The 26,691-nt window shown below is 54.4% G+C and overlaps 1 protein-coding gene across 1 annotated transcript in view; it reads right to left on the bottom strand.

The window, feature by feature from the left end:
- GALNT14 (polypeptide N-acetylgalactosaminyltransferase 14) overlaps window positions 1-26,691 on the bottom strand; it is a 184,203-nt gene that overhangs the window by 15,136 nt on the left and 142,376 nt on the right. The window contains exons 4-11 of the mRNA XM_008162265.3: window positions 23,610-23,677; window positions 21,222-21,287; window positions 20,940-21,061; window positions 14,174-14,261; window positions 13,476-13,560; window positions 12,258-12,361; window positions 4,262-4,388; window positions 147-239 (exon numbers count right to left, since the gene is read on the bottom strand). Of these exons, the coding sequence (XP_008160487.2) occupies window positions 147-239; window positions 4,262-4,388; window positions 12,258-12,361; window positions 13,476-13,560; window positions 14,174-14,261; window positions 20,940-21,061; window positions 21,222-21,287; window positions 23,610-23,677 (753 nt within the window). The remainder of the gene's footprint in view (window positions 1-146; window positions 240-4,261; window positions 4,389-12,257; window positions 12,362-13,475; window positions 13,561-14,173; window positions 14,262-20,939; window positions 21,062-21,221; window positions 21,288-23,609; window positions 23,678-26,691) is intronic.

Below are 26,691 nucleotides of genomic sequence, written 5' to 3' on the forward strand. Positions count from 1 at the left end.
GCTGTGAAAGGAGAGCCACGCAGCCTGGGGCCAGACGGGCTTAGCGGCTGACCAGCTAAGTGAAGGCCTGTCAGCACCCGCTCGCCTCGGGCCCGTGAGCTGGGGCTCTTCTTGACTCGGCACAAGTCAACCGGAGGGACACTTACTCTCCGAAGGGCCTCTCCAGGGCAAACGGCCGGGCAGCATAAAAGTACTGCTTGTATTCATCCATCCACACTTCAGCTGTCCGTTTGGTGTTCCTGGGGAGGACAGGGGGTGTCAGGGAGGTGCTACCTGAGAGGACCTGGGACGTATCCAGTTAAAACACACACATGGCCCAGCCGGCATGGCTCAGTGGTTGAGCATCAACCTATGAACCAGGGAGTCACGGTTCTGTTCCCAATCTGGGCACATGCCCGGGTTGTGGGCTCGATCCCCAGTGTGGGGCATGCTGAAGGCAGCTGATCAATGATTCGCTCTCGTCATTGATGTTTCTCTCTCTCTCTCTTTTCCCTTCCTCTCTGACACACACACACACACACACACACACACACACACACACACACACATGTGTGTATATATATACATATATATATATGTATATATATATATATATTTATACACACACACACACACTAGTGGCCCGGTGCACGAAATTCGTGCAGGGGTGGGGGCGGTGTTCCTCAGCCAGGTCTGCACCCTCTCCAATCTGGGACCCCTTGAAGGATGTCGTACTGCCGGTTTACAGGGATCAGGCCTAAACTGGAAGTCAGACATCCCTCTCACAATTCAGGACTGCTGGCTCCTAACCACTCACCTGCCTGTCTGCCTGCCTGATTGCCCCTAACCACTCTGCCTGCTGGCCTGCTCGCCCCCAACTGCCCCCCGCTGCCAGCCTGCTCATCCCCAAATGCCCCCCACCAGCCTGATCACCCCCAACTGCCCCCTGTGCCAGTGTGCTCGCCCCCAACTGCCTCCCCTGCTGGCCTGCTCACCCCAACTGCCCCCCCTGCTGTCCTGATCACCTCCAACTGACCCCCACTGACAGCCTGCTCGCCCCCAACTGGCCCCCCTACTGGTCTGCTTACCCCCAACGGCCCCACCTTCCACCAGCCTGATCACCCACAACTGCCGTTCCATCCTGGCCTGATCACCCACAACTGCCCTCCCCTCTTGGCCTCTAACCGCCTCTACCTCGGCCCTGCCACCATGGCTTTGTCTAGAGGAATGTCCGGAAGGTCTCCTGGAAGGTCTCCCAGTCTAATTAGCATATTACCCTTTTATTAGTATAGATAGAGGCCTGGTGCATGGGTGGAGGCCGGCTGGTTTGCCCTGAAGGGTGTCCTAGATCAGGGTGGGGGTCCCACTGGGGTGCCTGGCCAGCCTGGGTGAGGGGCTGAGGGCCGTTTTCAGGCTGGCCACACCCACTTCAGGGTGGGGGTCCCCGCTGGGGTGACTGGCCAGCCTGGGTGAGGGGCGGATGGCTGTTTGCAGGCTGGCCACAGTCCCTGATGACCCAAGCTCCCAACCCCTCCTTTTTTGCTGTTTTTTTTTTTCAGCGCCTCCTTGAGCAGAGGCCAGGGCCAGCCAGAGTGGGCGGGAAGCTTGGCTTCCACCATCACTGGGGGCAACCCAAGCCTCCTGCTCACTCCAGCTCCGTGGCTGCTGCCATCTTGGTTGGTTAATTTGCATACTCACTCCTGATTGGCTGGTGGGCATGGCTTGTGGGCATAGCAGAGGTACGGTCAATTTGCATGTTTCTCTTTTATTGGATAGCATATATATATACATATATATATATATATAAATTTTAAAATATATATATTTTATTGATTTCTTACAGAGAGGAAGGGAGAGGATAGAGAGTTAGAAACATCGATGAGAGAGACACTGATTCAGCTGCCTCCTGCACACCTCCTACTGGGGATGTGCCCGCAACCAAGGTACATGCCCTTGACTGGAATAGAACCTGGGACTTTTCAGTCCACAGGCTGACGCTCTATCCACTGAGCCAAACCAGTTAGGGCTATATATAAAATTTTAAATGCACACTTGTGAGTAAGTTGGCAGCATCACCCAGGCGGGGGCCACCATGATCCAGTAACTCTACTCTTCCCAGGGTGCTGAGCCCAGCCACGTCCCACCCAGTCTCCAGTGGTACCTTCACCCCAAGACATCAGGTTTTTGTAATAATGACAAACTCTTCCCCAAAAGATATGGAGCCGAAAATTACCCAGAAACTGAACTTCTGTGACTCTCAAAAAAGAAACCACAGGAAGAAAAGAGCCAGGGCAGCCCGGCACATCCACATGGCGCCAGTAGCCAGGAGGAAAGAGCAGGGCCGTGCTGGCCACCTTGCCCCGGCTGTCCCTGGTCCTGCTCCAGGTGCACCCCCTTTGCACAGGGTGTGGGAGAACCCAGCTCGCCAAGGTCTCCCTGTTGTCCAAGCAACTAGCTGCTTGCAGGTGTAAAGAATTAAGTAATCAAGCCATCTCAGACATGTTGCTAGAGCACGCTTAGGTTATTTTTAAAATCAGGTATTTGCTCTGAGTCTGACCCGGAAGGACACAGAAAGAAGACAGAGAGGGAGAGAGGCACTGAGAATGTCATCATTCAGCGGTCAAAGAGGCAGGGACACCGGGAAGAAGCCCAGAGTCCGGAAACATCTCATCAGAAAACAACCGGATGCCAGGGGCACTGCGGGGAGCAGCCCCTGCTGAGGCCCTCGGCAGTGAACTCGGGGCTCACTAAAGACGGGGTGCTCCTCCAGATTTCTGGTTCTATTTGGAGCAGAGGCATTCGACAGAGGGCCTTGGCGAGCCCTTCCATTCACGCTGATGGGCCTGAAAGGAGTGATGCACACGCAGCCCAGTTCTTGGGGCTCTGAAGGCAGTTCTTGTCTTGTTGACTTCCACTGGCCGAACCATCAGCAAAGTGGAAGCTGCTCAGGAGACATTCTACCTCATTTCTCTAACCCCTGAATGACCCACTGGTGGCATACAATACTGGGTGCCACTGGCCAGGGTCCAGGCTCAAGGGCAATGGATGTTCTTGAGCCCACGGCTCTGTCTCTCATTCCCAAGCTGGCCCCATTCTACATCACAGCCACAGGGCTTTCCTATGTCCCCAGCTCATCCTTCCCTTTGGAACACCCGAGAGCTGAGGCCGCCCCACCTTGGTTCCCCGCTGCTCCTGCCTGCAGGGTTTCTCATTGCCCACCCTTGCCCACCACGTTTTGAAAAGGTGTTAACTTTCCCTTGACTCAAGCCTACACCTCCTCCGAGCCTGCCGTGTCAGAACGTGACCCAGACCTGTTCATGTATGTGAAAAACTGAGCATGGAAGTATGCAGAGGAGGAAAGTGACACCCCAGAGGAAGAAAAACACCGAATGAGGTGCTTAGTCCTCCCTCCCCCAAATGGACCAAATCAAAGGAAAAAAGGGAATAAGTAGGTGAGAAAATGAGTAAAGACAAGAGGATTAGGGGAAGGGAGAGAAGCTTCTAGAGAAAAAATGAAAAACAGGAAGCAGGAATATATTGATTTTTGATTTAAAGGAGAAAGGTTGAAAGAGAAGAAATCAAGCAGAGAAGGATGTATGCAGGGAGAGCAGAAAAAGGCACGTGGACACCCCTGGGTCACCGAGTCCTTCCCGGCCAGGAGATGAGGGCACCCTAGGACAGTGGTCGGCAAACTGCGGCTCGTGAGTTTGACTAATGAATTTGCCGGCCACTGCTGTAAGGCATTACCCTTACCCAGAAGTTTTGACTTAAGGTTAAAGACATTAGTACATTATTAAAATGTTTTTTAAGTGTTTTTCCCTAAGGCAGTGGTCGGCAAACTCGTCAATAGAGTGGCAAACTGCGGCTCGTGAGCCACAGTTTGCCGACCACTGCCCTAGGAGAGGAGCCCAGGGCCAGCCCCAGAGCACGCATGGGCCTTGAATCCCCTGTGCCTCGCCATTCCCGAATCTTCCCTGGTGACTCAGCAGGCCTTCTAGAACTCAGGGGCCCAAACCGCGGCCCTTCCCTGACCCCAAACAACACAAAATACCCAGAACCTTGAGCCCAATGACTTAAAGCCCCCAAGGCCACAGATGGGGCCTTGAAAGCATGGGGGTCCCTGCCGAATGCTAGGGCAGCCCTGACCCCCCTGCATAGGAAGAGGCCTGGAGGCTGTGATGTAGAATGGGGCCAGCCTGGAGAACCCGGGACAGCCACAGCCCATCGCCAGGAAAGCCCTGGGCCGCTGCAGCCCCTTTGTAGCCCCGGGACGCGCACTTACTTTATATACGTGTTGGCGTTTCCGTCCGGGAAAACGTATGGGTGCTTCTTCCGGAAGACGTGTCCCACTCGGCTGCAGGGGACGATCTCTAGGCTGCCCCCACACATCCACACTCTGAAGGACATTTCTGCAAGACAGCCATGCCTCCCGTCACAGCTCTGCCTCGAGGGGGTGGGCAGGCACAGGAAGGCAGCTTGGAGGCACCAGGCAACGCCAGGTCCCAGGAGGCGGCGAGGGCCCGCTGCACCCCGCCGAGGGTGCGGGCTAACAGCCGTGCGCTCCACGGGCTGGGCAATCTGATTCCCCATCCACAAGTGGGGATGCTAATAACCCACACCTGGGAGGGTGGTGTGCGCTAATTGGGGACGGTGGCCTGCGTGGAGGAGGAGCATGTATCTCAATCAGCCCGGGAGCACGTGCAGGGCGGGCTGCGAGGCCTTAGTCTGGAGAACAGAAGCCTTGTGGCCAGGAGAGCGCTGCTTTTGGACACGTGGAAGGTTTCAGTGTGGAAGACATTGAACTCCCTCACAGGACCCCAGAGGGCTAGAACCAGGGCCAAGGAGAAAGAATTTCCATGGGAGAAAATGGGAGAATTTGCTGACAGTCAAGACCCAGATAGAAGTGGCTGTCCCAGAGTTAGGGGTTCCCGCACTTCCACAGGCCAGCAAACCGCACGGCCAGCCGGGGTGCAAGAGAGAGGACTGGCCCATTCCAGCAGGCACCTCCCACACCCAGAGTGCAGTTCTCTTCGCTCCTCCCTCTCCCCCGCCTCCGGCTCTCTGTCTCCCTTCGTTCCAACTACCCAAGCAGGTGCCTGGACCTCTTCTTTATCCTGATCCTCATCTGCTTTCTCACTCACAGTCCTCAGCCGCCCTTTACCTGTCTGTTCGCTACTGCCCCCTGCCGTGTGTCCCTGGAAAAGCTACTGGTTTGCAGACAAGACTTCCTACCTTGCCACCTTCTCCCCACCCGCCCAGGTGCTGCCCCAAGTGCTGCTGGATGGGCTACAGCGCATTCCCAGGGAGCCAGGGTTTCCCTCAAGCAGGGACCATGTGCACATTAGGATGAAGAAAGGATTCCTCAAGGTTGAATGGCAAGAACATGGGGTGGGGAACGGGAAGGGAAAGGCGTGGCTTTGGGGTCAGCAGCCGTGTCAGTGGGGAACCTGCTTGCCCCGGCTGAGGCTGGGTCTCCTACTGTGTCAAACAACGATCATAAAAATACTCCACAGGGTCGCTGTCGACATGAAATGAAATCTTGAGAATAACTGAAAACTAAGTGCGGTGGGAAGGTCAGCGGCAGTTAGGAAGCCAGTGTCTTTAGCCCACGGACCCCGATGGCATCGCCCCCTCTGCCCACGTCCAACTCCCTCCTTCTCACGGGAGGCATTTGAAATTCACGGACCAACGTTTGAGACTTTTACTCTCCATCAAGGTCCCCAGTGCACAGTGATCTGGCGTTTGGCAGGGGGCACCGTGGGGATCGTGAGCCCCAAGCTGACGCCTGCGGGAGACTTGGAGCAACGAGTGGGCTGAGCTGACTGTCGGCACCCGCCCACCTTGCAGAGAGTGTGCCCGGGGCTGAAGGCTCGTCCAGGGAATTATGTCAGCACACGCGTGAATTTAGTCTCCGCATGTCTTCCCTGAGCAGGTGTGAGGTCTACTGTGCTGCCATGGACGCCTTCCCAGGATCTCAAAACACGGTCTGCTCTCGTTCCTAAAACGGAAAACACTCTCATCCCTCAAAACGAGGGACGGGGGCCTTGCCTACGAGATGTAACCTACACATCCCGTGCCAGCTTTCTCCCCAAAATACGCACACGTTTCCGCTATGGTCTCTTCCTTCCCATGCATTCAAATGAGACATATGTTCCTCCTCATTTGCAAAGTGAGGCCTCACCTCCAACTTCTGTCTCAATCCTATCCCCTTCGCCCCCTGAAACCTTCCCCTTTTCCTGTGTTCATGTTGCCCAGCACGGAGTTTTTCTCTGAGTCTGCTGACCCCCCTCCCCTCTGCCCCAGCCATGCACAGGTCCCCGCCTGAGACAGTACTGTCACCTGACCTGGCCCTTCCCCACCCTCCTCTGGTCTCCCAGCGTTCATTCTTCACTCCAAGGCTCTGAGGGTCTTCCTGACACGGCTTCCTCACCCGACACCCACGTTCGCTCAACACTAAGGCCTCACCTCCATCCCGCAGCCCCAGCTCTGCTCGGTCTCCAACCAGCGAGGTGCACTGGACACCATCAGATGCAGTGTCTCCTCCCCCGCTGCACCCCCGCCCCCCGCCCCAGCCTGCCTCCTCTCCTCCGCCTCCGAACCCGCTCTTCCTGCTCCTCGTTTCCCGTCTGCTGCTTTTACCTAAATTTTCAGAGCCTCTCAGTTCTGCACACATCGGCCACGGGAGGAAAACGACCCCTTCGTGTACCTCTGGCTGGGTTTTCTTCCGGCCTCCCTCCCGTGGCAGCTTGTTAGTCACCCCAACATCCCAACAGCCTCTGGGGCGCGCACCTGAGCACGGGCTTTAGCGAGCAGCCCCGATAAGGAACAGGGCAGCCAGCTTTCACTCTGCTCTCCAATCGGGCAAAAGGGTGACTTTTCATCAGACTCAGGGGTTCTTCTCAGACGAGGCCATTTCCCTCCCCTCGAGCCACCGAGCCTGGGAAGGGTGAGGCTGAAAGGAAGGCTGGGGGGATAAACCATTCCAGCGGGTCCCACACCATCTCCTCTAACAAACGCTGCTCCTCGCACGGAGCCTGAAGGGGAAGCGGAGGCCCTGCTTCTAATTAATCTTCCCAGGGAGCTGGCAGTGGGATCACTTCCCATTGCTGCTGTAACAAATTACTACGCTCACCTTGTGTGTGGGTGTGCTTGGGCCTCTGCGGAGAGCCTCCCAAGGCCAAACCAAAACAATCAAGGTGTAGGATCCTGCTCCTGTCTGGGGGCCTGAAGAACCTGCCTCCAAGCTCACCCTGGCTGTTCATAGAGCTTGGTTCCTTGTGGGTGTGGGGCTGAGGGTCCCTCTTCCTTGCTGGCTGTAGGCCAGGAACTCCTACGTCCACGTTTCCCCCTCTTCCTGCAAGCCAGCAGTGGCCAAATCAGCCTCTCTCATGCTGCCCACATCTCCTCTGCCTTCTCCTGTTCCATCACTTCTGCCTCCAACTGAAGAACGTTCTCTGCTTCTGAGGGCTCACGTGATTAGACTGGGCCCCTGGATAATCCAGGATCATCTCCCAACGTCACGGTCAGCAGCCTTCATCACATCCGCCCAGTCCCTTTCGTTGTGGGAGGTGAAGTCCTGCCAGGTTCTAGGTGACACGATGCTCTCCTTGCCCCAGCTTTGGCCAGCCCTCTTCTCCGTGGGGCCTTGACCTTGGCCCCTGTCCTCGTTGAGCCTATATTTCCCAGTGGTAGTGAGAACCCTGCTGAGCCAGCTGAAAGAGAATCCCCCACCCTTGTAATTTCCACCCACCGGCCCCCTCCCTACCTCCTGTTCTTGGTTTCAGAGTTGACCCATGACCCTACCTTACTGCCAGTCTTGACACCTGCTGTGAGAGTCCTGAGTGAAGTCTTCCTAACCATTTGAACAAGGCTCCGAGCCACTCTTTCTTTTGCACAGGGGTTGGGAGTGGGTATCTTTTGGGGCAGGTCATTCTCCCACCACTGTCTCCACTTTAAAGACTTGGAAAGAGGCTCAGTGAAGCAAAGTACCTGCTCCAAGGACACACAGCCAGGAACGACTAGAGGACTCAAACCCTGACCCATCCGATCCTGCAGCCCATGTTCATACACACAGTGTGTGTGCCAAGCCTGACACACCCTGACACCCTGATGTTCTCGACTACATTCTAAGTGGGGGGTGGGGTGGTAGCTCTTCTCCAGGCCTCACTGTGTCTCTTTCCTCAGCACTATCTTTATATTTGCTATGCTTTAGAAATCCCCCATTCTAAATCCAGGAATCCCATGCTCACCCTTCCTATATGTGCTAAGGCCTCCTTTATTTTTTTTTTTAAATGTGCAACCCCCACCTACACACACCTACACACATACACACACACACACACACACACACACACACACACCCCTCACTGAGCAACAGCTTCCAGTGACAAAAAGCTAAAAGTGAGGTGCGGCTGGAAGTGAGTAGATGTATCAGATGGGTCAGTGGTCGGCAAACTCATTAGTCAACAGAGCCAAATATCAACAGTACAACGATTGAAATTTCTTTTGAGAGCCCAATTTTTTAAACTTAAACTTCTTCTAACGCCACTTCTTCCAAATAGACTCGCCCAGGCCGTGGTAGTTTGTGGAAGAGCCACACTCAAGGGGCCAAAGAGCTGCATGTGGCTCGCGAGCTGCAGTTTGCCGACCACGGAGATAGGCTATGGTCCTGTGTTATGTAAATTGGAGTCTAACCATGCAATTTCAATGCAAAACAACTGGGGGGGAAAGGCTAAAAGCCACATTTCCCTAAAGCCTGCTCCTATGCTAAACTGCAGGTGTAATTATCAAAACTATTCAGCCCCCCTTGGAAACACTTTGTGGGAATAGGCACTGAGCTCAGGCCGAGTGAGGGCATGGGGGTTGGTTTTCTGACGGCAGCTGAGGCTGCTTCCAGCAGATGCAAGTGAGATGGGCGGGCAGAGGCAGCGTGCCACTGAGGACCCGGGAGGTCACCCTGGCCAGAGCCTTTCTCAGGAATCTCATGGATTCTGTGCTGTGAACTACAGTCAATGCCGAAGAGGCAAACACGCCTGGCACACACAGCGCTCCCCCTCCTTGGAAAGGAAGCACCTGTACCCGCTGTTGTTCTTTTTCTCCGTGGGCTCCGTTTAATGCAATGGGACCTGTTCTGCACGGAGCCTCACAGACGCGACATAGGTTGACCTTCCCGCCCTGATTCCTCTTCCCGGTCTCTCGCTTTTGAGCACAGAGAGCAGATTCCACCATCCGGGCCTTGCGGACGAGAAGCTGGATGAATGTTCTTGCCTTGTTCCAAGTTTAGCAGGAGGCAGGGCGGCAAACACAAATGCATGGGAGCGCTCAGTGGCAGGGCGAAGAGGAGACCGGGTGCTAGGGGCACAGAGCAGAGGGGGCGAGGAGGGGAGAGAGGAGGCAGGGAAGGCGTCCAAGCCCAGTGCTGTGCTCCTCAGCTTGGGGGGAAGGGGCTAGGTCGCTGGAGTCTGGGCACGTCAGGGCAGAGCCTCTGGACTGAAGGCTGGAGGGGCGGACAAGGCCAAGGAGGGGCGGACAAGGCCAAGGAGGGGCCCAGCTGAGGAGCGTGGGTCTCGTCCTTAGGACAACAAGCTGACAGTTGGTGGCTGCCAGGCCTGGGAGGGTGGCCGAGACCTGCATCTCAGAGAGAGCACTTTGGCAGGCGTGTGGGAGGATGGCTTTGAGGGGAGGAGACTAGAGGTGGGGGCCATTCAGGAGTACTGGGGATGAAGAGGGGAATGGATGTGAACGATGGTGGGGGGGTCAGGTCTCGGGACTTGGTGAGCTGCCTGGTCCTCAGCATCCACTTGGTCCCTGGAGCAATTCCCTGGTGGTCTCCACCCTCCCAGCAACTGCTCCCTTCTCTGGCGCCCCACCGGGCCTTCCCCTCAAGGACTCGCCACGCCTTGGCGCGGAACCCACTTCACTCTCACACGCAGCCTCCTCCACGTGTGAACACCATCTCTGCTTGCAGCTGAAGCCTCATCACCCTCCCACCCCCTCAGACCCCTGCTCACCACCCCATCCTGCACGGACTCTCCCCAATGCCCACCTTCATGTACTCAGGTGCCTGGCTACCCTCACCCACAGCACTGATGCCGTCCACACGCTGGAGCCACCATGGGAAAAGCACTGCATTTCCTGGCATACACAACGCTAAGCAAAAGAAAGCCAAGTGCTGGCGGTTGGCTGTAGCTTGTGGAATGCTGGGAGGGGAGGCCACCACGTGACCCTGTGACAGCTGTCTGCACCGCCCTTTCTGTGATGGAGTGTAGGCTGTCTCTCCCCCAGCTGTGCAGAAGCCCCTCCCTACTTCCCCGTTTGAATCAGCCCCAGATAATGCAACCACATGAGATCGCCAGTTGATTTGAGCAGATGTGTGTCAACATTGCTATACAGAGAAGGTACTGGTGGGTGGGACCCCATGTGCCATCATTAAAAATCACGTGTTCTCCAAATGGGGCTGCCCCGTGGAAGAAGGAACACACTCACGTTGTGAGGTTCCAAAGGGCACGAGCCCCGACAGACAAAAGCGAGAGGGAGACGGGCTGCGACGTAGAAGAATTTTCTAGTGCTTCAACACAAAATTCTCAGCAACGGAACATGCTGAATTGTGAAGCAGCGGCCGCGTCACCGTAGGCAGTATCTGAGCAGGGACCGACGACTGCTGGCTGTCAAAGTGTCGCAGAAAGAATCCACTCGGTGGCTGGGGGGAAAGGCTAGCGCTCGTCACTAAGGGTGGTGAGAGGGGCTCTGATCATCAGGACATCGGCCGGCTCCGCCTAGAAAGAGGGAACTCCCATCCCCATTGAGAACAACAAGGGTGGGCCTGGCGTTAAGTCCTCCTGGGCCGGTGCCCGCAGATCTGACCCCAAGCCCCACCAGCGGTCCCTTCGTGTTCCAGGACTGGGTCCAAGACGGGGCGTCAGTGTGGTTGGGGGTGTTGGGGCTTTCTGCTTTGTTTGCCAAGCTTCCCATCTGGCCCCCGTGCGGCAGGAGACAGACTCTTCTGATGGATCTCCCCGCCCTGCCCAGTTTGGGAGAACAGATGCGGTGGGTCAAGCCAACAGTCATAAATTCCCGGGAAATAACTCTTAGTGACTGAGGAAGGTGCCATAAAACACTCTGGAGGCAGGGACAGGAGAAAACAATGGCAGAGGACAATGCACCAGATTACTGCTAAATGCCTGGAGAGTCCCATGCATCATTCTCCTGGCCTCTGCCCCGGCTCAGGGGGGCCCGTGCCAAACACAGTGCCCGGTGCCCAGGGAGGAGACGGCCCCCAGCACGACGGGCCTCTTCCTCTTCCCTTCCCGAGTTTCCGAGGCCTCCGCTGTGGCAGACACTATACTAAGCACTCAGACAGCTGAGAACAAAACAGACCCAAATCCCCGCCCGTGTGCAGCTCATATTCTAGTCATCTCTTAGGTCTCCCTGCTGGAAGGAAGGAAGGGAGGGAGGGAGGGAGGGAGGGAGGGAGGAAAGGAGGGAGGGGGGAGGCAGGGAGGGAGGAAAGGAGGGAGGGAGGGAGGGAGGGAGGGAGGGAGGGAGGGTGTGGTGACTGGGTTTTTATAGACTTGCCTCAATGGATTTTCACAGTGACCCCAAGAAGCACCCCAACATTATGCTTTAAATACACAAGGAAACTGGAAGGCCACTCAGTGTCATCAACCAGATGGAATGGGCCTCTGAGCGCTCTTTCTGCAAACCGAAGCCCTTACCACGGCGGCTGCACCTGGCCCGCTGCTAGCACAGTTTTGGAACCTTAACCCAGCCCCTCCACCCACCCCTTTCTCTGCACTGAAAGATAAGGACAAGTGGCCCCCAGAGTTTCTGTAGCAATCACAGAGCCTCCTCATTAACCCAGTGCTGAGTGCTCTACGCCTAGAGCAGCCAACAGATGTGATCCAGATGTTTCCAGTGTCACTGTCTATCCAGCTCTTCGTTCTTTCTCTCCAGTCTCATTGCAACTTCAAATTCTCAAGTTCCGTGTTCCCAGCTCATGCCCGCCTCTGGCCCTTGGCGTTCCTCTCTGGTTTTCTTGGCTTTTGCATCTCAACTTCCCCCTAAAGGTCTGCCTGGTCCTCAACATCCACGTGGTCCCACGGAGCAATTCCCTGATTGCCTCCACCCTCCCAGCAGCCGCTCCCTTCTCTGGTGCCCCACACAGCCTCCCCCCCAAAGGAGTAACGTAGTCCCCGTTCCCTGACCCTTTTCCCAGGCACATGTGGTCCCAGGACACACATTCCCCACCCCAGCTCCAGGGCACAGAGGCAGTAACTCACCAAAGTTCTCCCCACCCCAGATGTCCATGTCCATGTCATACTTCCCCAGGTAATTGAACCAGGATTTGTCCATCACGAAGAGCCCTCCAGCTATGATGGGAGTCCTGTGCACAGAGAAGGAGACGACGGAGCATCACCTCTGGGCGGGGACCATTTGTTACGTTCTTCTGCCCTAGCCGCCCAGAACTCCAGGCCATTTTCTTACCATTTTTGCTCCTCTTCGGGGAGGCCAACGTTTTCCATCTCACCTAACACATGAACTTGCTCCTGGGGTTTTCCCTTTGATTATAAATCTCCTGACCTGGCAGGCAGGCTAACTCACTCATCAGCACACCTGCCATGGGGGACCAGGGCTCGCTGAACCCCGGCTGCTCTGAGGGCCGCCTGCACTGGCCTCCCCCAGGCCCTGCCCAGCATGGCTCTCTGGGGAGCTCACTATTGGGTAACGGGGGCCGGGGGCCACTGACCAGGCAGAGAAGGGCTGAGGCAGCAACTGTCAACAGCGCATCCATTTCTTGAGACTGAGCTCCACTCCCTTTCCCTCTGTTATGAGTTATGTCCCCCTAAAAGTCGCGTTGGGGTCTTAACCCCAGTACCTCAGAAGGTGATCTTATTTGGAGAGAGGGTCTTTACAGAGGTAAGCAAGTTAAAATGAAGTCATTAGGGTGGTCACACTGGGGCCTGGAAGAGAGAATGTAGATCAGGACAAAGTCTCCCTCAGCCACGCCCAGCCAGTCACGTCCTCACACAAAACAGAGTAGGTGTGCTTGCTGATCAGCCGCAGTGGCCCTGCCTCAGTGTCAGCCTCCCCTTACTGCAGTGGCTGACTCCGCCTTCCTGGGCTTAATCCTCACACCCAAGATCCGGGCTCCCCTCCTGGCCCGAAGGGACCGTTTCTCCTGTCAGAGGCTCAAACAGGACCCTTTGGGACCCTCCCGTGCTCAGCAGAAAGCACAAGTACATCATGACATGTCTGTCGATGGACAACCTTGGGCAGCTCCCAGCACAGGTCTCCACCACCCCATCTCCTTAATAGACGTTTCCATGAGGACAGAAACCTCCTAGAATGAGGGCAGACGTGGCGCCGGCCTGGCAAAGGGCTCTCTTGGTCTCTGCCCAATCTTTTGAGCATCGAATGCTGCACACCTCCCTCTACCATGGGACAGCAGGAAGGAGCAGGAGGGAATGAATCAGCCCCCCACCCTGGCCCTGACTTACCTAATGGGCTCCGAGGGGTCCAGGCGCTGAGCCTTCTGTTCTGGGGAGAGCTGCTCCCATTGGAAGTGGAGGCTCCAGTCAAACCCTAAAACACAGCACCCACTCGGCTGATCTGGTCTCTCGGGTGGACCTGCAGAGCTCGCGCGTTCTGCCCCTGTTCTTGAAGGGCCTGCATGTACCCAGTTTCCCGGGGAAGCTTTGGTCCCAGGGATACCAAGCCTCACCCCGCTGAGCAGAAGCAGTCGCCTCGGCCCATTTCCCTTTCACCGCTTCCTTCTCTTTTCTTCTGCCTCTTGTCTCTCTGCACCTTCTCTGCAGTTAGGGATGAAGGGTAGAGGGTGCAGGGGAGATGTAACAGAGCCCAAAGGGGACAAGATGGTCAGCTATGGCATCCTTGGCCAGGAGCCTCGGGAAGGTGGAACAGAAGGTGTGGAGGGGCCGAATCACCTGAAGTTGGTCTTGGGGTGGGGGCGGCACTAGGTCTGGGTGTGAGGCCTGCGCTGGAGCAGAGCTTGTGGGTTGGGAGCGGCCTGCCCCTCCCCTGTGGTAAGGGCCACGAGGGAGCTCCTGACATTACAGGATGTAGGCTGCGCGTTCCAGACAAGCCACGAGGAGGCAAGTTTTCCCCCCTCTCCCCCTTGACAGCGATGACTGGGAGGAACCAAAAGTGCCCCAGGAGAAGGCATCAGCACACTCACCCCCCCTGAGCTCCGTGGCCGACTCGATGTAGCTGAAGGTGTCCAGGTTGATGATATCGATCACGGGGCACACCACCCGCGTGTAGTCCTGCCAAACAACAGACCCGCGCTCAGCGTGCGGTGTGGCGGGAATCGGGGAGCTTGGCAGGGCCTCCCCGTGGCAGTGCCAGAGACTGGTTTGGGGGCCTTGACCAAACACTTTCCTCCCTGTGTCTCAATGGTCTCATCTGTGAAATGGGGCACCGGACACTGTGACCTCTCTAGTTCTGATGCGGAGGGTGCTAAGACTCCTGGCACAGTGGCCACCCATGCACAGTGGAGACAGGTGCAGCGGAGGCTGGCTGAGGAAGGGGACATCAGCAGGGGGCTCCAGAAGTCCTTCACCATCAGGGGGCACTCAGGAGGCGGAGGACACAGTCAGCTGGGAAGCTGACCTCCAGCCTGCAGCCCCACGGAGCGACCTCTCCCCTGGGAACCTCCTGGAATTTCCAAATACTTTCGCTCTATGCCTATGTCTCTAGGCAAGTGGATGACTAGTGTTTCCAGAGATTCCTAACTTCAGTTGTCGCCTGTGATGCTCCCGAATCTGTATCTCCAGCCCCGACTTCCCTCCTCGCCTCCAGACTCGGGTCCAGGGTGCGGGGAGCCACCGCCATGTGGATTCCACACAGCCTTTCGGTGGTGGCTTCATCATCACCTCCCCCACTGCGCTCCCTTCCCTCGGTTCCCTATTTCTGTCACAGGACCATCACATATCCCACTTCCTCCCAGCACTAAATTCAGAAGCTTCATCTCTGCCCATCACCCAAACTGCTCCTCGGAATGACTCCTGCCTCTCCTTGACCCCCTCACACCTGGGCACTGCAATGGACTCCCCTCCCCGCCCCCCTCACCCTTTCCCTTCCAGTCTATAGGCGGCTGACAAAGTCATGTTTCTCATATGCGAACCTCACTCTGCAGCTCAACAGCTAAAGATTTGCGTTGCCTGGAAGATCAGGTTCAAACTCCTTAGCCTGGCATCCAAAACCATCAAAAACAGGCCTGCATCTAGTGGTCCAGCCTCACTGCTTGCTACTGGCCCCAGGCCACCCTGCCCACAAGCACTAAAGTCATCCAGAGGACAGTCTCGAAATCTGCAAGACAAAGTCACTACCTCTCGGGGCACCAAGGCATTGTATGTATTTTAAATGTTCCCTAGTTCTGAGTGAACACCCTGTAGCTGGTGTGCAGGAGGGGATGCCGGCCTGGTGGGCAGTGAACTAGCTGTGGGCAGGGAGCCTGGATGGCTAACTCGAGCCCAGCAGCCAAGGAGAATCAGACAGGACCCCTTCTCCAATCCTCCGCACTCACACCCCTGGCTGGCACAGCTGGGAACCTCTGTTGCTCTTTGCAGCCATTTAATTTCCTGGTTCAATCTCTCTTCCAAATGAGGCTGTCTTCTTCTTTTAAGGTCAGATTCACCAAGTGCCAGCTTCTCCGTTCACAGATTTAATCTGGCCCTCAGCCTCCATGTGTGACTCATCCTGACAGTGACAGGGAGCCTCTGAGGCCAACCGGCCCACGTGGGAAAAAATGCTCATTTCCAATGCATTGCCTCCACCTCTGGGATGTGCACAGATGCTTCCTTCATGGTTGACACAGCACCTGCCCAGCTGCCACAGTTCTTTGGGGCTCCTCGCAGGCCACTGTCATCATGCATCTCTGTGTGTATGCACACGTGCACGCACACACACACACACACACACACACAGAGCCGTCCACACCAATATCTACACACAGACACACCCCTAAAGACATTCTTATGATTTGAATTCTGAAATGTTCTCAGGAGATCAGAGACTGACCTTTTGTGAGGCTGATCAAACCCCCTCATGTTGCCTTTGCTTGCTGAGTTTGGGGAGCTCTGCATCTTCACTAAGTCCTGTATAGACCCTGGTACTGAACAATAAAGGACTAACCTTCCCCAAAGATATAGCCGGTCCTGGCCTAGCGCCTTCGAGGTAACTTCTAAGCCCTTGGGATGTCCTGCCTGTAAGAATATCTCTATTTGCTGGGAGCCTTGGGCTGCACCAGATAGTCTATGCTAACAATGTGATTTAGGATGAGGGCCTTGGCCATGTGGTCCCAACTCAACTTGACTTCTGGAGGTGCCTGGACAGCATGGGGGTGATCAGCCATGTCTGTGTGACTGACCCCCAAGAAAGACCCTGGACACCAAGGCTCAGGTGGGCTTCCTGTTTCGCATGATGCCACACACCCCTGCTGGGAGAAGTAAGTGCTGTGTATGCAGGAGGACTGGGACAGGACAACTGGAAGTTTGTGCCTGGAGCTCTCCGTATGTACCTTTTCCCGTTGCTAATTTTAATCTGTCTTCTTTCACTATAAGAACATGACTGCAATAGCTTTGTTATGTTTCAAATCTTTCCAGTGAACTCTTGAACCTGAGGGTTCAGTATTTGGAAACTGAAATGCAAAATAAAATGCTGTTTGCTTACCTCATCCATGGGCTTCCCCAGAAGCCACCATGGGCTCTCTGCCCCCAGGGCTGGGACAGGCTCTGGTACACTCTCCCTATAAGTTCTGAGGGGTTCTGTCCCATTATTCCTGTTACAATTTGGTCACAGCATCTGCTTAGAGTCATGGAGACCAGATAAGCAATGAGAGATGTTTTGGGCTAAGTGGTGTGTGGAGCCATGACCTTGAGAAGGGGCTTCAGGAGACCATAAATGACCCATCAAAGCCAGAACACAAATCTCTCTGAGTGACCCTGGGAGGGAGGTCGTATCTGCTCCGCTATTGTATGCCTCAGCCCCAGCCCAGAGCCTGGTGGGCAGCAGGTGTTCAATTGGTGTTGCTAAAAGAAGCCATCTATTAATTCCTGCTGAGGGCACTGTGTCAATGGCTGGCAGCAGCGAAGGTGGGCCAATTACAGCTGAGCAAGATGGCTTCTCCCCCAGAGGCTCCCCCTGTAGGAGGGACTCTCTGTAAAGATACCCAGACCCATCACCGGTCCCCACCTGCATGGCCCAGGAGGCTGTATCTTTAAGGCTTGGCCCACAGGTAGGTCGAGCAGGCAACTGGTGGAATCCCTGGTAGACCCAGAACTACAGCTCCTCTCTCTCCCCCTCCCCCACTCAAATCCAAGCCCAAGCCCCACCCCTCCCCTGGGAGCCAATGGCCATCAATCACCACTGCAGTCATACCTCTCATTTCTGCACCCATTCATGTGATTAAAACCACACGGTGAATGGGAGATCAAAAAACTCCTGGAGACTCATTCGCTGGTTTCCTCAACCCGCATTACTGAGCACCCACGGCAGTTTAGGACAAAGATGAGTAAGACCTCACAGTCTAGGGAAGGTGGTGGACAGGTGAGGAGGGTTTTACGATGAGGGAGGGGTGGGGGCAGGAGAGGACCCTCAAAGAGGTGATGCTGTGACAGGAGACCCGGGCTCCTATTTGGGTTCTGCCATCTAAAATACACATGACCTTTTAGCAAATCAGCACACACCAGGGAAGTCTGTTTCTTCGTCTATGAAGCGAGGACAAATCCGTATTTGCAAAACTGTCCTGCCTTCCCAACAGGGCTTTTGGAGCGAATAATTAGGGAGAGCATGCGAAAGGGCTTTGAAGCATATGTAAGCCATTATTTATATCGACTCACCAAATGCTACAGGATTGAAATTTCTTAAAAATCTTTTTTTTTTTTAGTAAAAAATATGTAGATAAGGAAGGAGAAAAAAAAAAAAAAGAAGCCTGTATTTTTTTAAAAACACACCAACTTGGTGCTTGTTCCAAGCATCATGTAATTGAAGGGGAGAGAAGGGGAATGGAGATTTTCCATGTGAAAAACACCAGCCCAGGACAGCTTGACAGCTCAGGCCAGCCTCTTTCTTATCTCTTCTCTACTTTTGAAAATCCCAAACCCCAATTACAGCTTAAAACTTCCACTTCCACTCACAAGATCAAATCACGTTTTACTCTGAGACAAGACACAACACCAAGGCACGTGGAAATGCAGGCTGACACTCACCCCCACTCCTTGTCCTGCAAGGGATGACTCGGTGGAACCATCCAGTCAGCAAGAGTCAGGGCCTGGCGGCAAGCTCTGCGGGGGCAGAGCAAGGACCACCGTCCACTGTTTGTCTGACCAGCCCTCTACTACTAGAGCTTTCGGTCAGACAGGGGTGGGGACCGGGATCTTAGCCTGAGAGGCTGAGCTCAATGTGGGGCCAAATGACTCGCAGGGGAGGAGCCCTAGGTGGCAGCCACACTCACAGGCAGGAAGGAGGCGATGAAGGCTTCCTCTGCCTACAGGGAAGGTGGCCAGTGATGCAGCAATGAGAGCATTTTCCAGAGAGGGCTTCTGAGATGGACTCAGACCCTGGGAATGAAGTCTCAGGAAAGCCAAGTCCCCTAAACACATCCTGCAGGGACAGGTCAGCCTGGGGGATCCTATAGGTCCGTGGTCGGCAAACTGTGGCTCGCAAGCCACATGCGGCTCTTTGGCCCCTCGAGTGTGGCTCTTCTACAAAATACCACGGCCTGGGCGAGTCTATTTTGAAGAAGTGGCATTAGAAGAAGTTTAAGTTTAAAAAATTTGGCTCTCAAAAGAAATTTCAGTGGTTGTACTGTTGATATTTGGCTCTGTTGACTAATGAGTTTGCCGACCACTGCTATAGGTCAAACACAAATTCCACTCCTTGGTAGACACCCCCAAAGAATTGGAAGCAGGCACTCAAACAAAAACTTGTACCAATGTTTGCAGCAGCACCAGTCAGAATAGTACAAAGTGGGAAACAGTGCAAATGCCCATCAGCGGGTGAATGGGTAAACAAAATGTGGTCTATGCTGTGATGATATGATACAGTAAGAAATATATATTCAGCCTTTGTTCCTGGGTCATCCAACAGAGCTACTAAACCCCTTGTAACTTCCTGAGCGAAGGGGTGAAAGGAGCATCTTTTGTGCATAAGCCCCTCTCACAATACCTGAGCTAATGCTAATTATAGACTCTTGGAGGATGGGGGCTGGTGATTAGAGGGCTCTGCCCCCCTCACCTCTCCCTCCAAGCTCCCCCAACCCCACCTCAGAGAGGGGACAGACACTGGAGGTTGAGTTCAGTCTCCAAGGCCAATGATTTAATCAAGCACGCTGTGTAATGAAGCCTCCATAAGATCCCTCTACACACAGGGTTCTGAGCGCTTCTGGGTTGATGATCTAAGGGTTTGTGCCTCAGATGGGGGAAGGGGTCTCTCTCCCTTGCAACCCGGAATAGGTGCTCAATAAATAGGGGAGACAGAGAACTAAGCCCAGAAAGCAAACTGTAGGGCCAAGTGGGCAATTCTTGCCTGGAGGAATCCCAGCTGGCCAGGCGGTCAGGAAAGGCCCCCTGGAGGAGGAGTGATGAGGACAAGGCCCTGAAGAGTAAGGCATTTGCAGAGAGGAGAGAAGGGCACCCAGCGACAGGAAGGACATGGTCAGAGATGGAGCTGCAGGAACTGGGGGCAGGTTCAGAGAAGGAGCAGCCGGTGCTACTGGGGAGGCAGCGCTGTGCCTGCAGACTGAGCCCAGGGGGAGGCAGTGGTGTGGGCTAAGGGCCTCCAGAGCCAGGCAAAACCCCTGGTCCATTCATAACCTGCCATTTCTCCACCAAGACCTCTTTGCCAAAATAATGTTAAAAAGAGGGGAGAGGGGATTTTTCTAATCAGCACTCACTGTACGAGCCCTCCCAACTGGGGAAAGTAGTCCCGGGATGGCTTTTAACATCTAGGCCCACTTGTGAGAACTTTATAAACCCATTGAGCTTCTCGCATGGAATGAAGTAACTCGTAAGGATTTCCTACCCTCTGAGCAGTTTACACACCCCAATTCTTTCACCCTCCCAACACCGTCATGTTGCAGGTAGAAGTTGAAGAGAATAAGAAAAGTGGGAAGAACGGGAAGGAAATAAGCACAGGCCACACAGAGGGTTCCGGTACTGGCTGCACCAGCTAGGGAGTATCAGTGTTCTCATCTGTGAAGTGGGTATGTAAAAAACACCCCACCTCCTATTTCACAGAGCAGCTGTAGGACCAATAACCTGGAGAAAATGAACTGCCCAGAGGCTAATCACCAACACTGGCAGCCACAGCACACAGAGCCTTCTACACACCAGGATGGGGCGACAGATTTTGGGGAAAATTCCTAAATGTTTTTCACTTTTAAGAAGAATAACTGAGACATGGAGAGAGACAGAATACAAAATTCTAGAGTAATTGAAGGACAGACAGAGGCAAGGAATTCAGGTCTCGGCATGTAGTCCACTTACCGTGGCCACTGAGGGTGAGGGTGACGTGGATGGAGGCAAGACCCACAAACTGGGAGATAAGGCCTGGTTAATTCCACGGCCCCCTTTTCACAAAGGCACGCATCAGGGCTCCCTTTCTGGAACCTTCTACTGTCTGGGTGAAATCGCTTTGGGCAGTTAGTTCTCTAGCCCAGGAAGCTGTGTATGACGTGTACCAGCTGGGACAGCCCTGCCTGCAAGCCTACTGTGGGTGACCTTGTGACATAAAGAACAGGCCCTGGGCCTTGCTCCATCACTGCCTGCTGTGTGACCCTGGGCACTGCTCTACCTCCGTTTCCCCACCCATAAAAGAGGAACAGCAATCTGTCCCATCCACCTCCCAGAGGGACTGAGGGCACATGGGAAGGACTGAGCCTGAGAGAGTCTGGGGAAGATGGGGACACGGGATCCCTGTGCCCCTCGGTCGGCCTCACTCACTTCTTTGACCCTGTGCAGCAGTGGCTGGAGCCAGTCCCTGTTCACCTCACAGTGGCTGTCGAGGAAAGTCAGAGTGGTGCCCTGGGCAACATCAGCGCCTCGGATCCGGGACCGGACCAGACCTGAGCAGGGACAAAAGGCCAAGTGGGTGCCAGCAGACCCACGGAGGAACCCCTTGGCATTCTCCCCATACATGGGACACCCCCAAAACATTCACACACATAACCCCAACCCGCCCCTTCCCCCTTACATCCCCAGATCCCGCCAGCTGCACAGGCCCACCTTGCCGCTGGTCATTGCGTAGGCATTTCACCTTGGGCAGCTTGATGAGCTCTTCGCAGTCACCAGCTGCAAAGACAATAGGTTATGTGAAGGGAGCACCCGGGATGGAGGTGAACCTGAAGAATAGGCAAGGCAGCACCGACTGCAGAGCCCCGCCCTGACTCCAGGGTTCCTGGGACCTTTGGCAGGGGCACCGAATATGGCTATCAATATATGATGTGGCCCAGTCCACGCAGAGTGGCTCAAGGCGGCCTCTATGGAGCAGGTCAGTCACACAGGGGCACATGCATAGTTGTTAGAAAACACCTCCAGATGGGAATTCTGGGCATGGTCACCTGGGGCCATTGCTCCTTTCCTCCAGATCACTCTAAGCAGGAGATAAGAGTCCTGTTCATTTCAGTGGGGCCTGGAAAACACTGCTGGGCAGCCAGAGAAGGAATGGGACGAATTTTGGAGTTTCCTTTCAGACCATGGACTCAATACAGGAGACCCTATTTGTTAAGGGATCCATCCAGAGTGTCTTCCATCACACAGAGCTGGTCCAACGTTCCATCACACAGGAAAATGTGCCAGGATGGGCAAGGGAGCCCATCTTAGGCATTTGCCTAGGGCAGTGGTCGGCAAACTCATTAGTCAACAGAGCCAAATATCAACAGTACAACGATTGAAATTTCTTTTGAGAGCTAATTTTTTTAAACTTAAACTTCTTCTAATGCCACTTCTTCAAAATAGACTCACCCAGGCTGTGGTATTTTGTGGAAAAGCCACACTCAAGGGGCCAAAGAGCCGCATGTGGCTTGCGAGCCATAGTTTGCCGACCACTGGCCTAGGTTCATCCTCTAGCTTGCCTGCTGCTCAGAATTCCTCAGGCTCACCATCCCTGGTTCTGAACTCTATATCGTGTTCCTACCAGTTTGGCTTTGCTTCATCGGTTTACCAACCTTGGCCTCTCTGCTTGGCTTCGACTCTACTGAGTGACAGCAAAGACTCACACATGCTTTCTTGGGGCCAGATGCCATTCTAAGCCCTTTGAATGTGTTAACATATTTAAATTCTTATATAAACCACATCTATTATTATCTCCATTTTATAGTCAAGGAAAAGGAGACACATCGAGGTTAATAATCTGCCCAAGGCACTTCCCTAGTAAGAGTGAGTGACAGGTGTAGGATTTGAAGCCAGGCAGTCTGGCTCCAGAGTCCACGCTCTAAACACCAGGCTATTCTGCTTCTAAGTGGATCTAGCAGCATTCCCTTCTCCAGCCTCAGTGCCAGGCCACCGCCCAGCAGGACGAGTGCCTCCCCACCTCCAACCCCTTCTTCACCAGGGAAAGGAGATCAGATCACTGAGTTGCAGCACCCGAGTCCCTGTGGACCTGATGCACAGCCCACTTATATATCATTTCCAAGGTCCCAAGGCTCTGTCACAGATGTGGGTTTCTAGCCTTCCTGCAGCAGACCCCAGCATAGCAGTGCCTCCTCTACCAGCATCCAGCATCAGCTCTGGTGGGAACAGGCTCCACCCACCCTCCTGGACTTGGAGTTGCCCCCAGTGGCCCTTGTCTGCTTCCCCTGGTTCATCAGTGGGGAGGAGCGGGCCTGCCTGGGTGTGGTTGACTGCCTGGAACTGTACCCATGGCTCTCAGAAGAGGTGTCGGCACTATTCATACTTGAAGCCTAACAATGTTTCTTTAATGACTGTCCCTGTCAAACTGAGCACACAGATGTCAAGCTTTTCTTGGGGACAGGGGACTTGGAGTATGAATTTGGGTGGGGCCCGGGTTCTTTGACAGGACGACTAGGAAACAGCGATGACCAGCAGGTTGCAGGGTTGGAAGGCAGGGGCTCACTGTGTCGTGGCCAGCTGATGGGATGTCCCACCAGGGGGTGCCAAAGACAGAGCCCACCTGGTCCTCCTGTAGGAATGGAAGGGAGAGGGTGTGGTCTCCTCGGCTCAGGCTAGCAGTTGACCACAGCATCCCACACAGGAATCTTTGGTGATATATTTGCTTCCGGGCTCTGAGCACCAGGGTCAATCCTTTGAAGGTTGAGTTCCCATGTCCAGGAATGTAGGGTAAGGAGCAGTGACACGCATGCATGTGTACACCCAGGTGTGCACACATGCATACACACACCAGCCCAGGCAGGAATCTACTAAATTTACCTGCTTAGGTCCTCACAGACTCATAGCAGAGCACCCAAGACCCTGGTTTACAAAGGTAAGGCTTATCTCCCTCTTGAGCCCCGCTTGGACACTCAAAGGCTCCAGTCCTGCTATAAACCTAGGCTTTCCTCCATCCCCCCGAGAACCCTGGGCTCGCCCCTGCCTGGTACTGAGGGGCTGGAACAGACAATTGTGTCTACAGAGCAAGGGAGCGATGCTACTTACGGTCATTGCTGAAGTCATCCACTAATATGATTTCCTTGATCAGATTCATAGGGGTGCGGTTTAATACGCTGAGAGATGGGAAGAGGAAAGATCGTTATGACGTCTAATGGCAAATATGTGTATTAAATTGAGTTTAAAATAGATACCATTGCATTTGAGGAATAAAAACTCAAGAGCAGCTAAAGGGCTTGTCCAGGCCCCTGGCTCCCCTGTGACCACGGGCAGAGAACTCTGCTCTGTCTTAGTGAATGAATGCCACCACCACTCCCCTAGCACCAAGGCAAATGCAGGAGTCATCCTCAACAACCCCCCATCTCCCTGAACCCCCACACCAAACCAGTGACCAAGAAAGACGGGCTGGTTCCACTTGAAAATGTGACTCGCCTCACTGTCCCCTCTTACACCTGCTCCGAACTCTTGTACAGTTTATTACGGTAGCCTTGACCTGCCCAGGCCGTCCTCCTGGGGCCCCCAGAGTAAGCTCTCTGATATCTGGTTGTGTGACTGTCTTCGCGGATGCAGACAAATAATTTGACAACCCCTCCTTCGTGGCTCCCCACAATCTACACCCCAAGCCCTCAGCATGCTCTTCAAGGCTGCCTGTCATAGCCTGCTCACACCCAGTGCGGTTACCTGAAAACACTGCCCACTCATAACGCAGAGCCTGTCCCCGACGGCGGCCACGGCTTGAATGCCCATCCCCTGCCACGAGCACCAGTTCAAATGTCACTTCCTCTCTAATAGCTTTCCCAGCCACTTAGTGAGAACTAATTGCTTCCTCCTCTGGGACTCCTCAGCCGTTGTGTCTGAAGCTTCCCGCGGCTTTCACTGCTGCCTGACTGGGGGCTGGTTTTGCTGGACCTGGTCATATCCTCAAGGGACAGGTCATATCCTTGTCAGGTGACCTCTGCATTGACAGAGTCCAGCACAGCCCCTTGGCCCATACCACCCCTCCAGGGACATTTAGTGCACACCTACTATGTGCTTGGCACTGGGTGTGTGATGAGGAACAAAGGAGACAGGAGCTCTGCCTTCCAGAAGCTTGTGGTCTAGCAGCTACTTACTACAAGCTGTGCGATCTTGGGTGAGTTACTTGACTGTTCTGTGCAGTGAAGTACTCCATCTATAAATGGGGATAATACTAGTAGCCACTTCACAGGGCTGTTGGGAGAGCTAAAGGAGAAAATGTATCTAAAGCATTTAGCAGGGTGTCTCGCAATAAATGATGAAACTTGGTAGCGATTATTATTATTTTGTGCCTCATCAGGATTTTCTGAGTTGACTTAATTTACCCTCCTGTGCTGTGGCTCTATATCCCCAGGGCAAGGCTGGGTTTTGGAGTTCACTCTGGGTGTCAGGCTGGATCCCACTTCTCATGAACACCCCAAACCACATGGTTCCTCAGAAATATTCCTGGGCGGCACCATCCACCTCAGAATGCCTGGAGCCATCCGTGTGTTGGGGAGGGGATTCGGATGGGCCGAGGGACACTCAGCCCTGTTTCTCGGGAGCCACCTTTCTAAGAAGGCTCTGGGCAGATCCTTGCCTCGAGCTACCTTTATTCATGAAGCCTTAACTCTCACCATGGCAACTGGTGTCAGGCAGAGAGAGGAGCCCAACACCAAGCCCCCAGCCCTCTGTTGGGAGGTGGGAACCAGGAGGGTCAGCAGGTGGCGGGAGGAGACCCTCACCACCTCACCGTGATCTTCGGAGAGAAAACACACAGGCAAACTCAACAAACAGTGGCTAATCAGAGGGGGAGGGGGAGAGGGAGACAGAAAGGGAAAACCTGCCTGAAGAATACCCTCTAATGAGGTTTGATTATGGCAGCAGCTTCTGCATGCGATTCCCCAAATCCCTGCCGGCTCTTTGAAATTCAAGAGTTCTCTTCTGCGAACATCAAAAGGTAAATCGCGTGTGGCTCTGTGCTGGTTGAACTGAGAGATGATTAGCGAATAAAAAATGCCCAGGGTTTAAACAAGAAGAAAAAAAAAAGAAAGAAAGAAATCATCAACAGTAAGTGCTAATTAGACCATTTCCTGGTAACACCTGGCTTGTTTTTGCTCCTCTAATCACAGCAATTGGAGTGATAGTGGGGGGCTTCCTGACAGTGGCGCTGGACGGCGCTGGGCAAGTGCTCTGGGCTCCAGGGTGGCCGGTGAAGGAGAAAGGTCCAGAGCAGCCCAGGAGGCCCTCCCTTTTGCACACTCCATTCCCATGCCCACCCCCTGACCCCGGCTGCTCAGGTCTCCCTCCTTTGCTCTCATCACTTCTCTGGCCAGCACACCTCCCCAGCACCCTCCATGACAAAGCCATGTTTCCCCCTGCTTCTGCTCCCTGGGGCTGTTCCAGGCCCTCTCCTTACGCAGCCTCAGCATGACAGTGGGTGCTTACCTCCCTGGCATATCCAGGTCACAGTGTGCCTGGGAATTCTGCTACACCTGAGCCTCCTGTACACAGCTCACATCCCCAGGATGCCGTGCAGGCAGCGTCTCACTTTCTGCTTTCTGCCTGCTGCCCTAACCGTGGAGCCCACATGGGCACCCCGAGAGGAGGTGGGCATGGCGATGTGGGCAGCGTGGGAGGTCAGGAGGCCCCCACCGCCGCCTACTAGCTGTGCAATCCTGAACAAGACGCCGGGCCGCCTTCCTTTCCATCTGTAATTACATTTTCCTTGTAAGGGCAGGCGATATTAATACTTGACCTACTTCACAGGCTTTTGTGCGTATGAAATGAGGAAATGTATTTGAAATTGCTTTGTGAACTCCACGGTCTCTATGCAGGCAGGGTTTATCAAATGCTCCATAAATACCAGCTGAATGAAGACCTAAGGCTGGCGGAGAAGTTGACTTGTTCTGGAGCAGACCGGCGTGGGCTGAGGCCCTGAACCTGTCCAGCCTCCATTCACCAGCTGGGGAGCTCCAGGGAGTACTGAGCCCGCAGCACCACCACTCCCTCAGCTGCATGAAAGGCGCTTAGCACTGTGCCTGGCCCACAGCCGCTGCTCTTGGAATCTGAGTGTTGATAGTCATGACATTGGTTCTCAAAGTGTGATCCCAGAGCCAGTAGCATCAACATCACC

Source organism: Eptesicus fuscus, chromosome 16 (genome assembly GCF_027574615.1).
Source record: "Eptesicus fuscus isolate TK198812 chromosome 16, DD_ASM_mEF_20220401, whole genome shotgun sequence".
Taxonomy (NCBI): domain Eukaryota; kingdom Metazoa; phylum Chordata; class Mammalia; order Chiroptera; family Vespertilionidae; genus Eptesicus; species Eptesicus fuscus.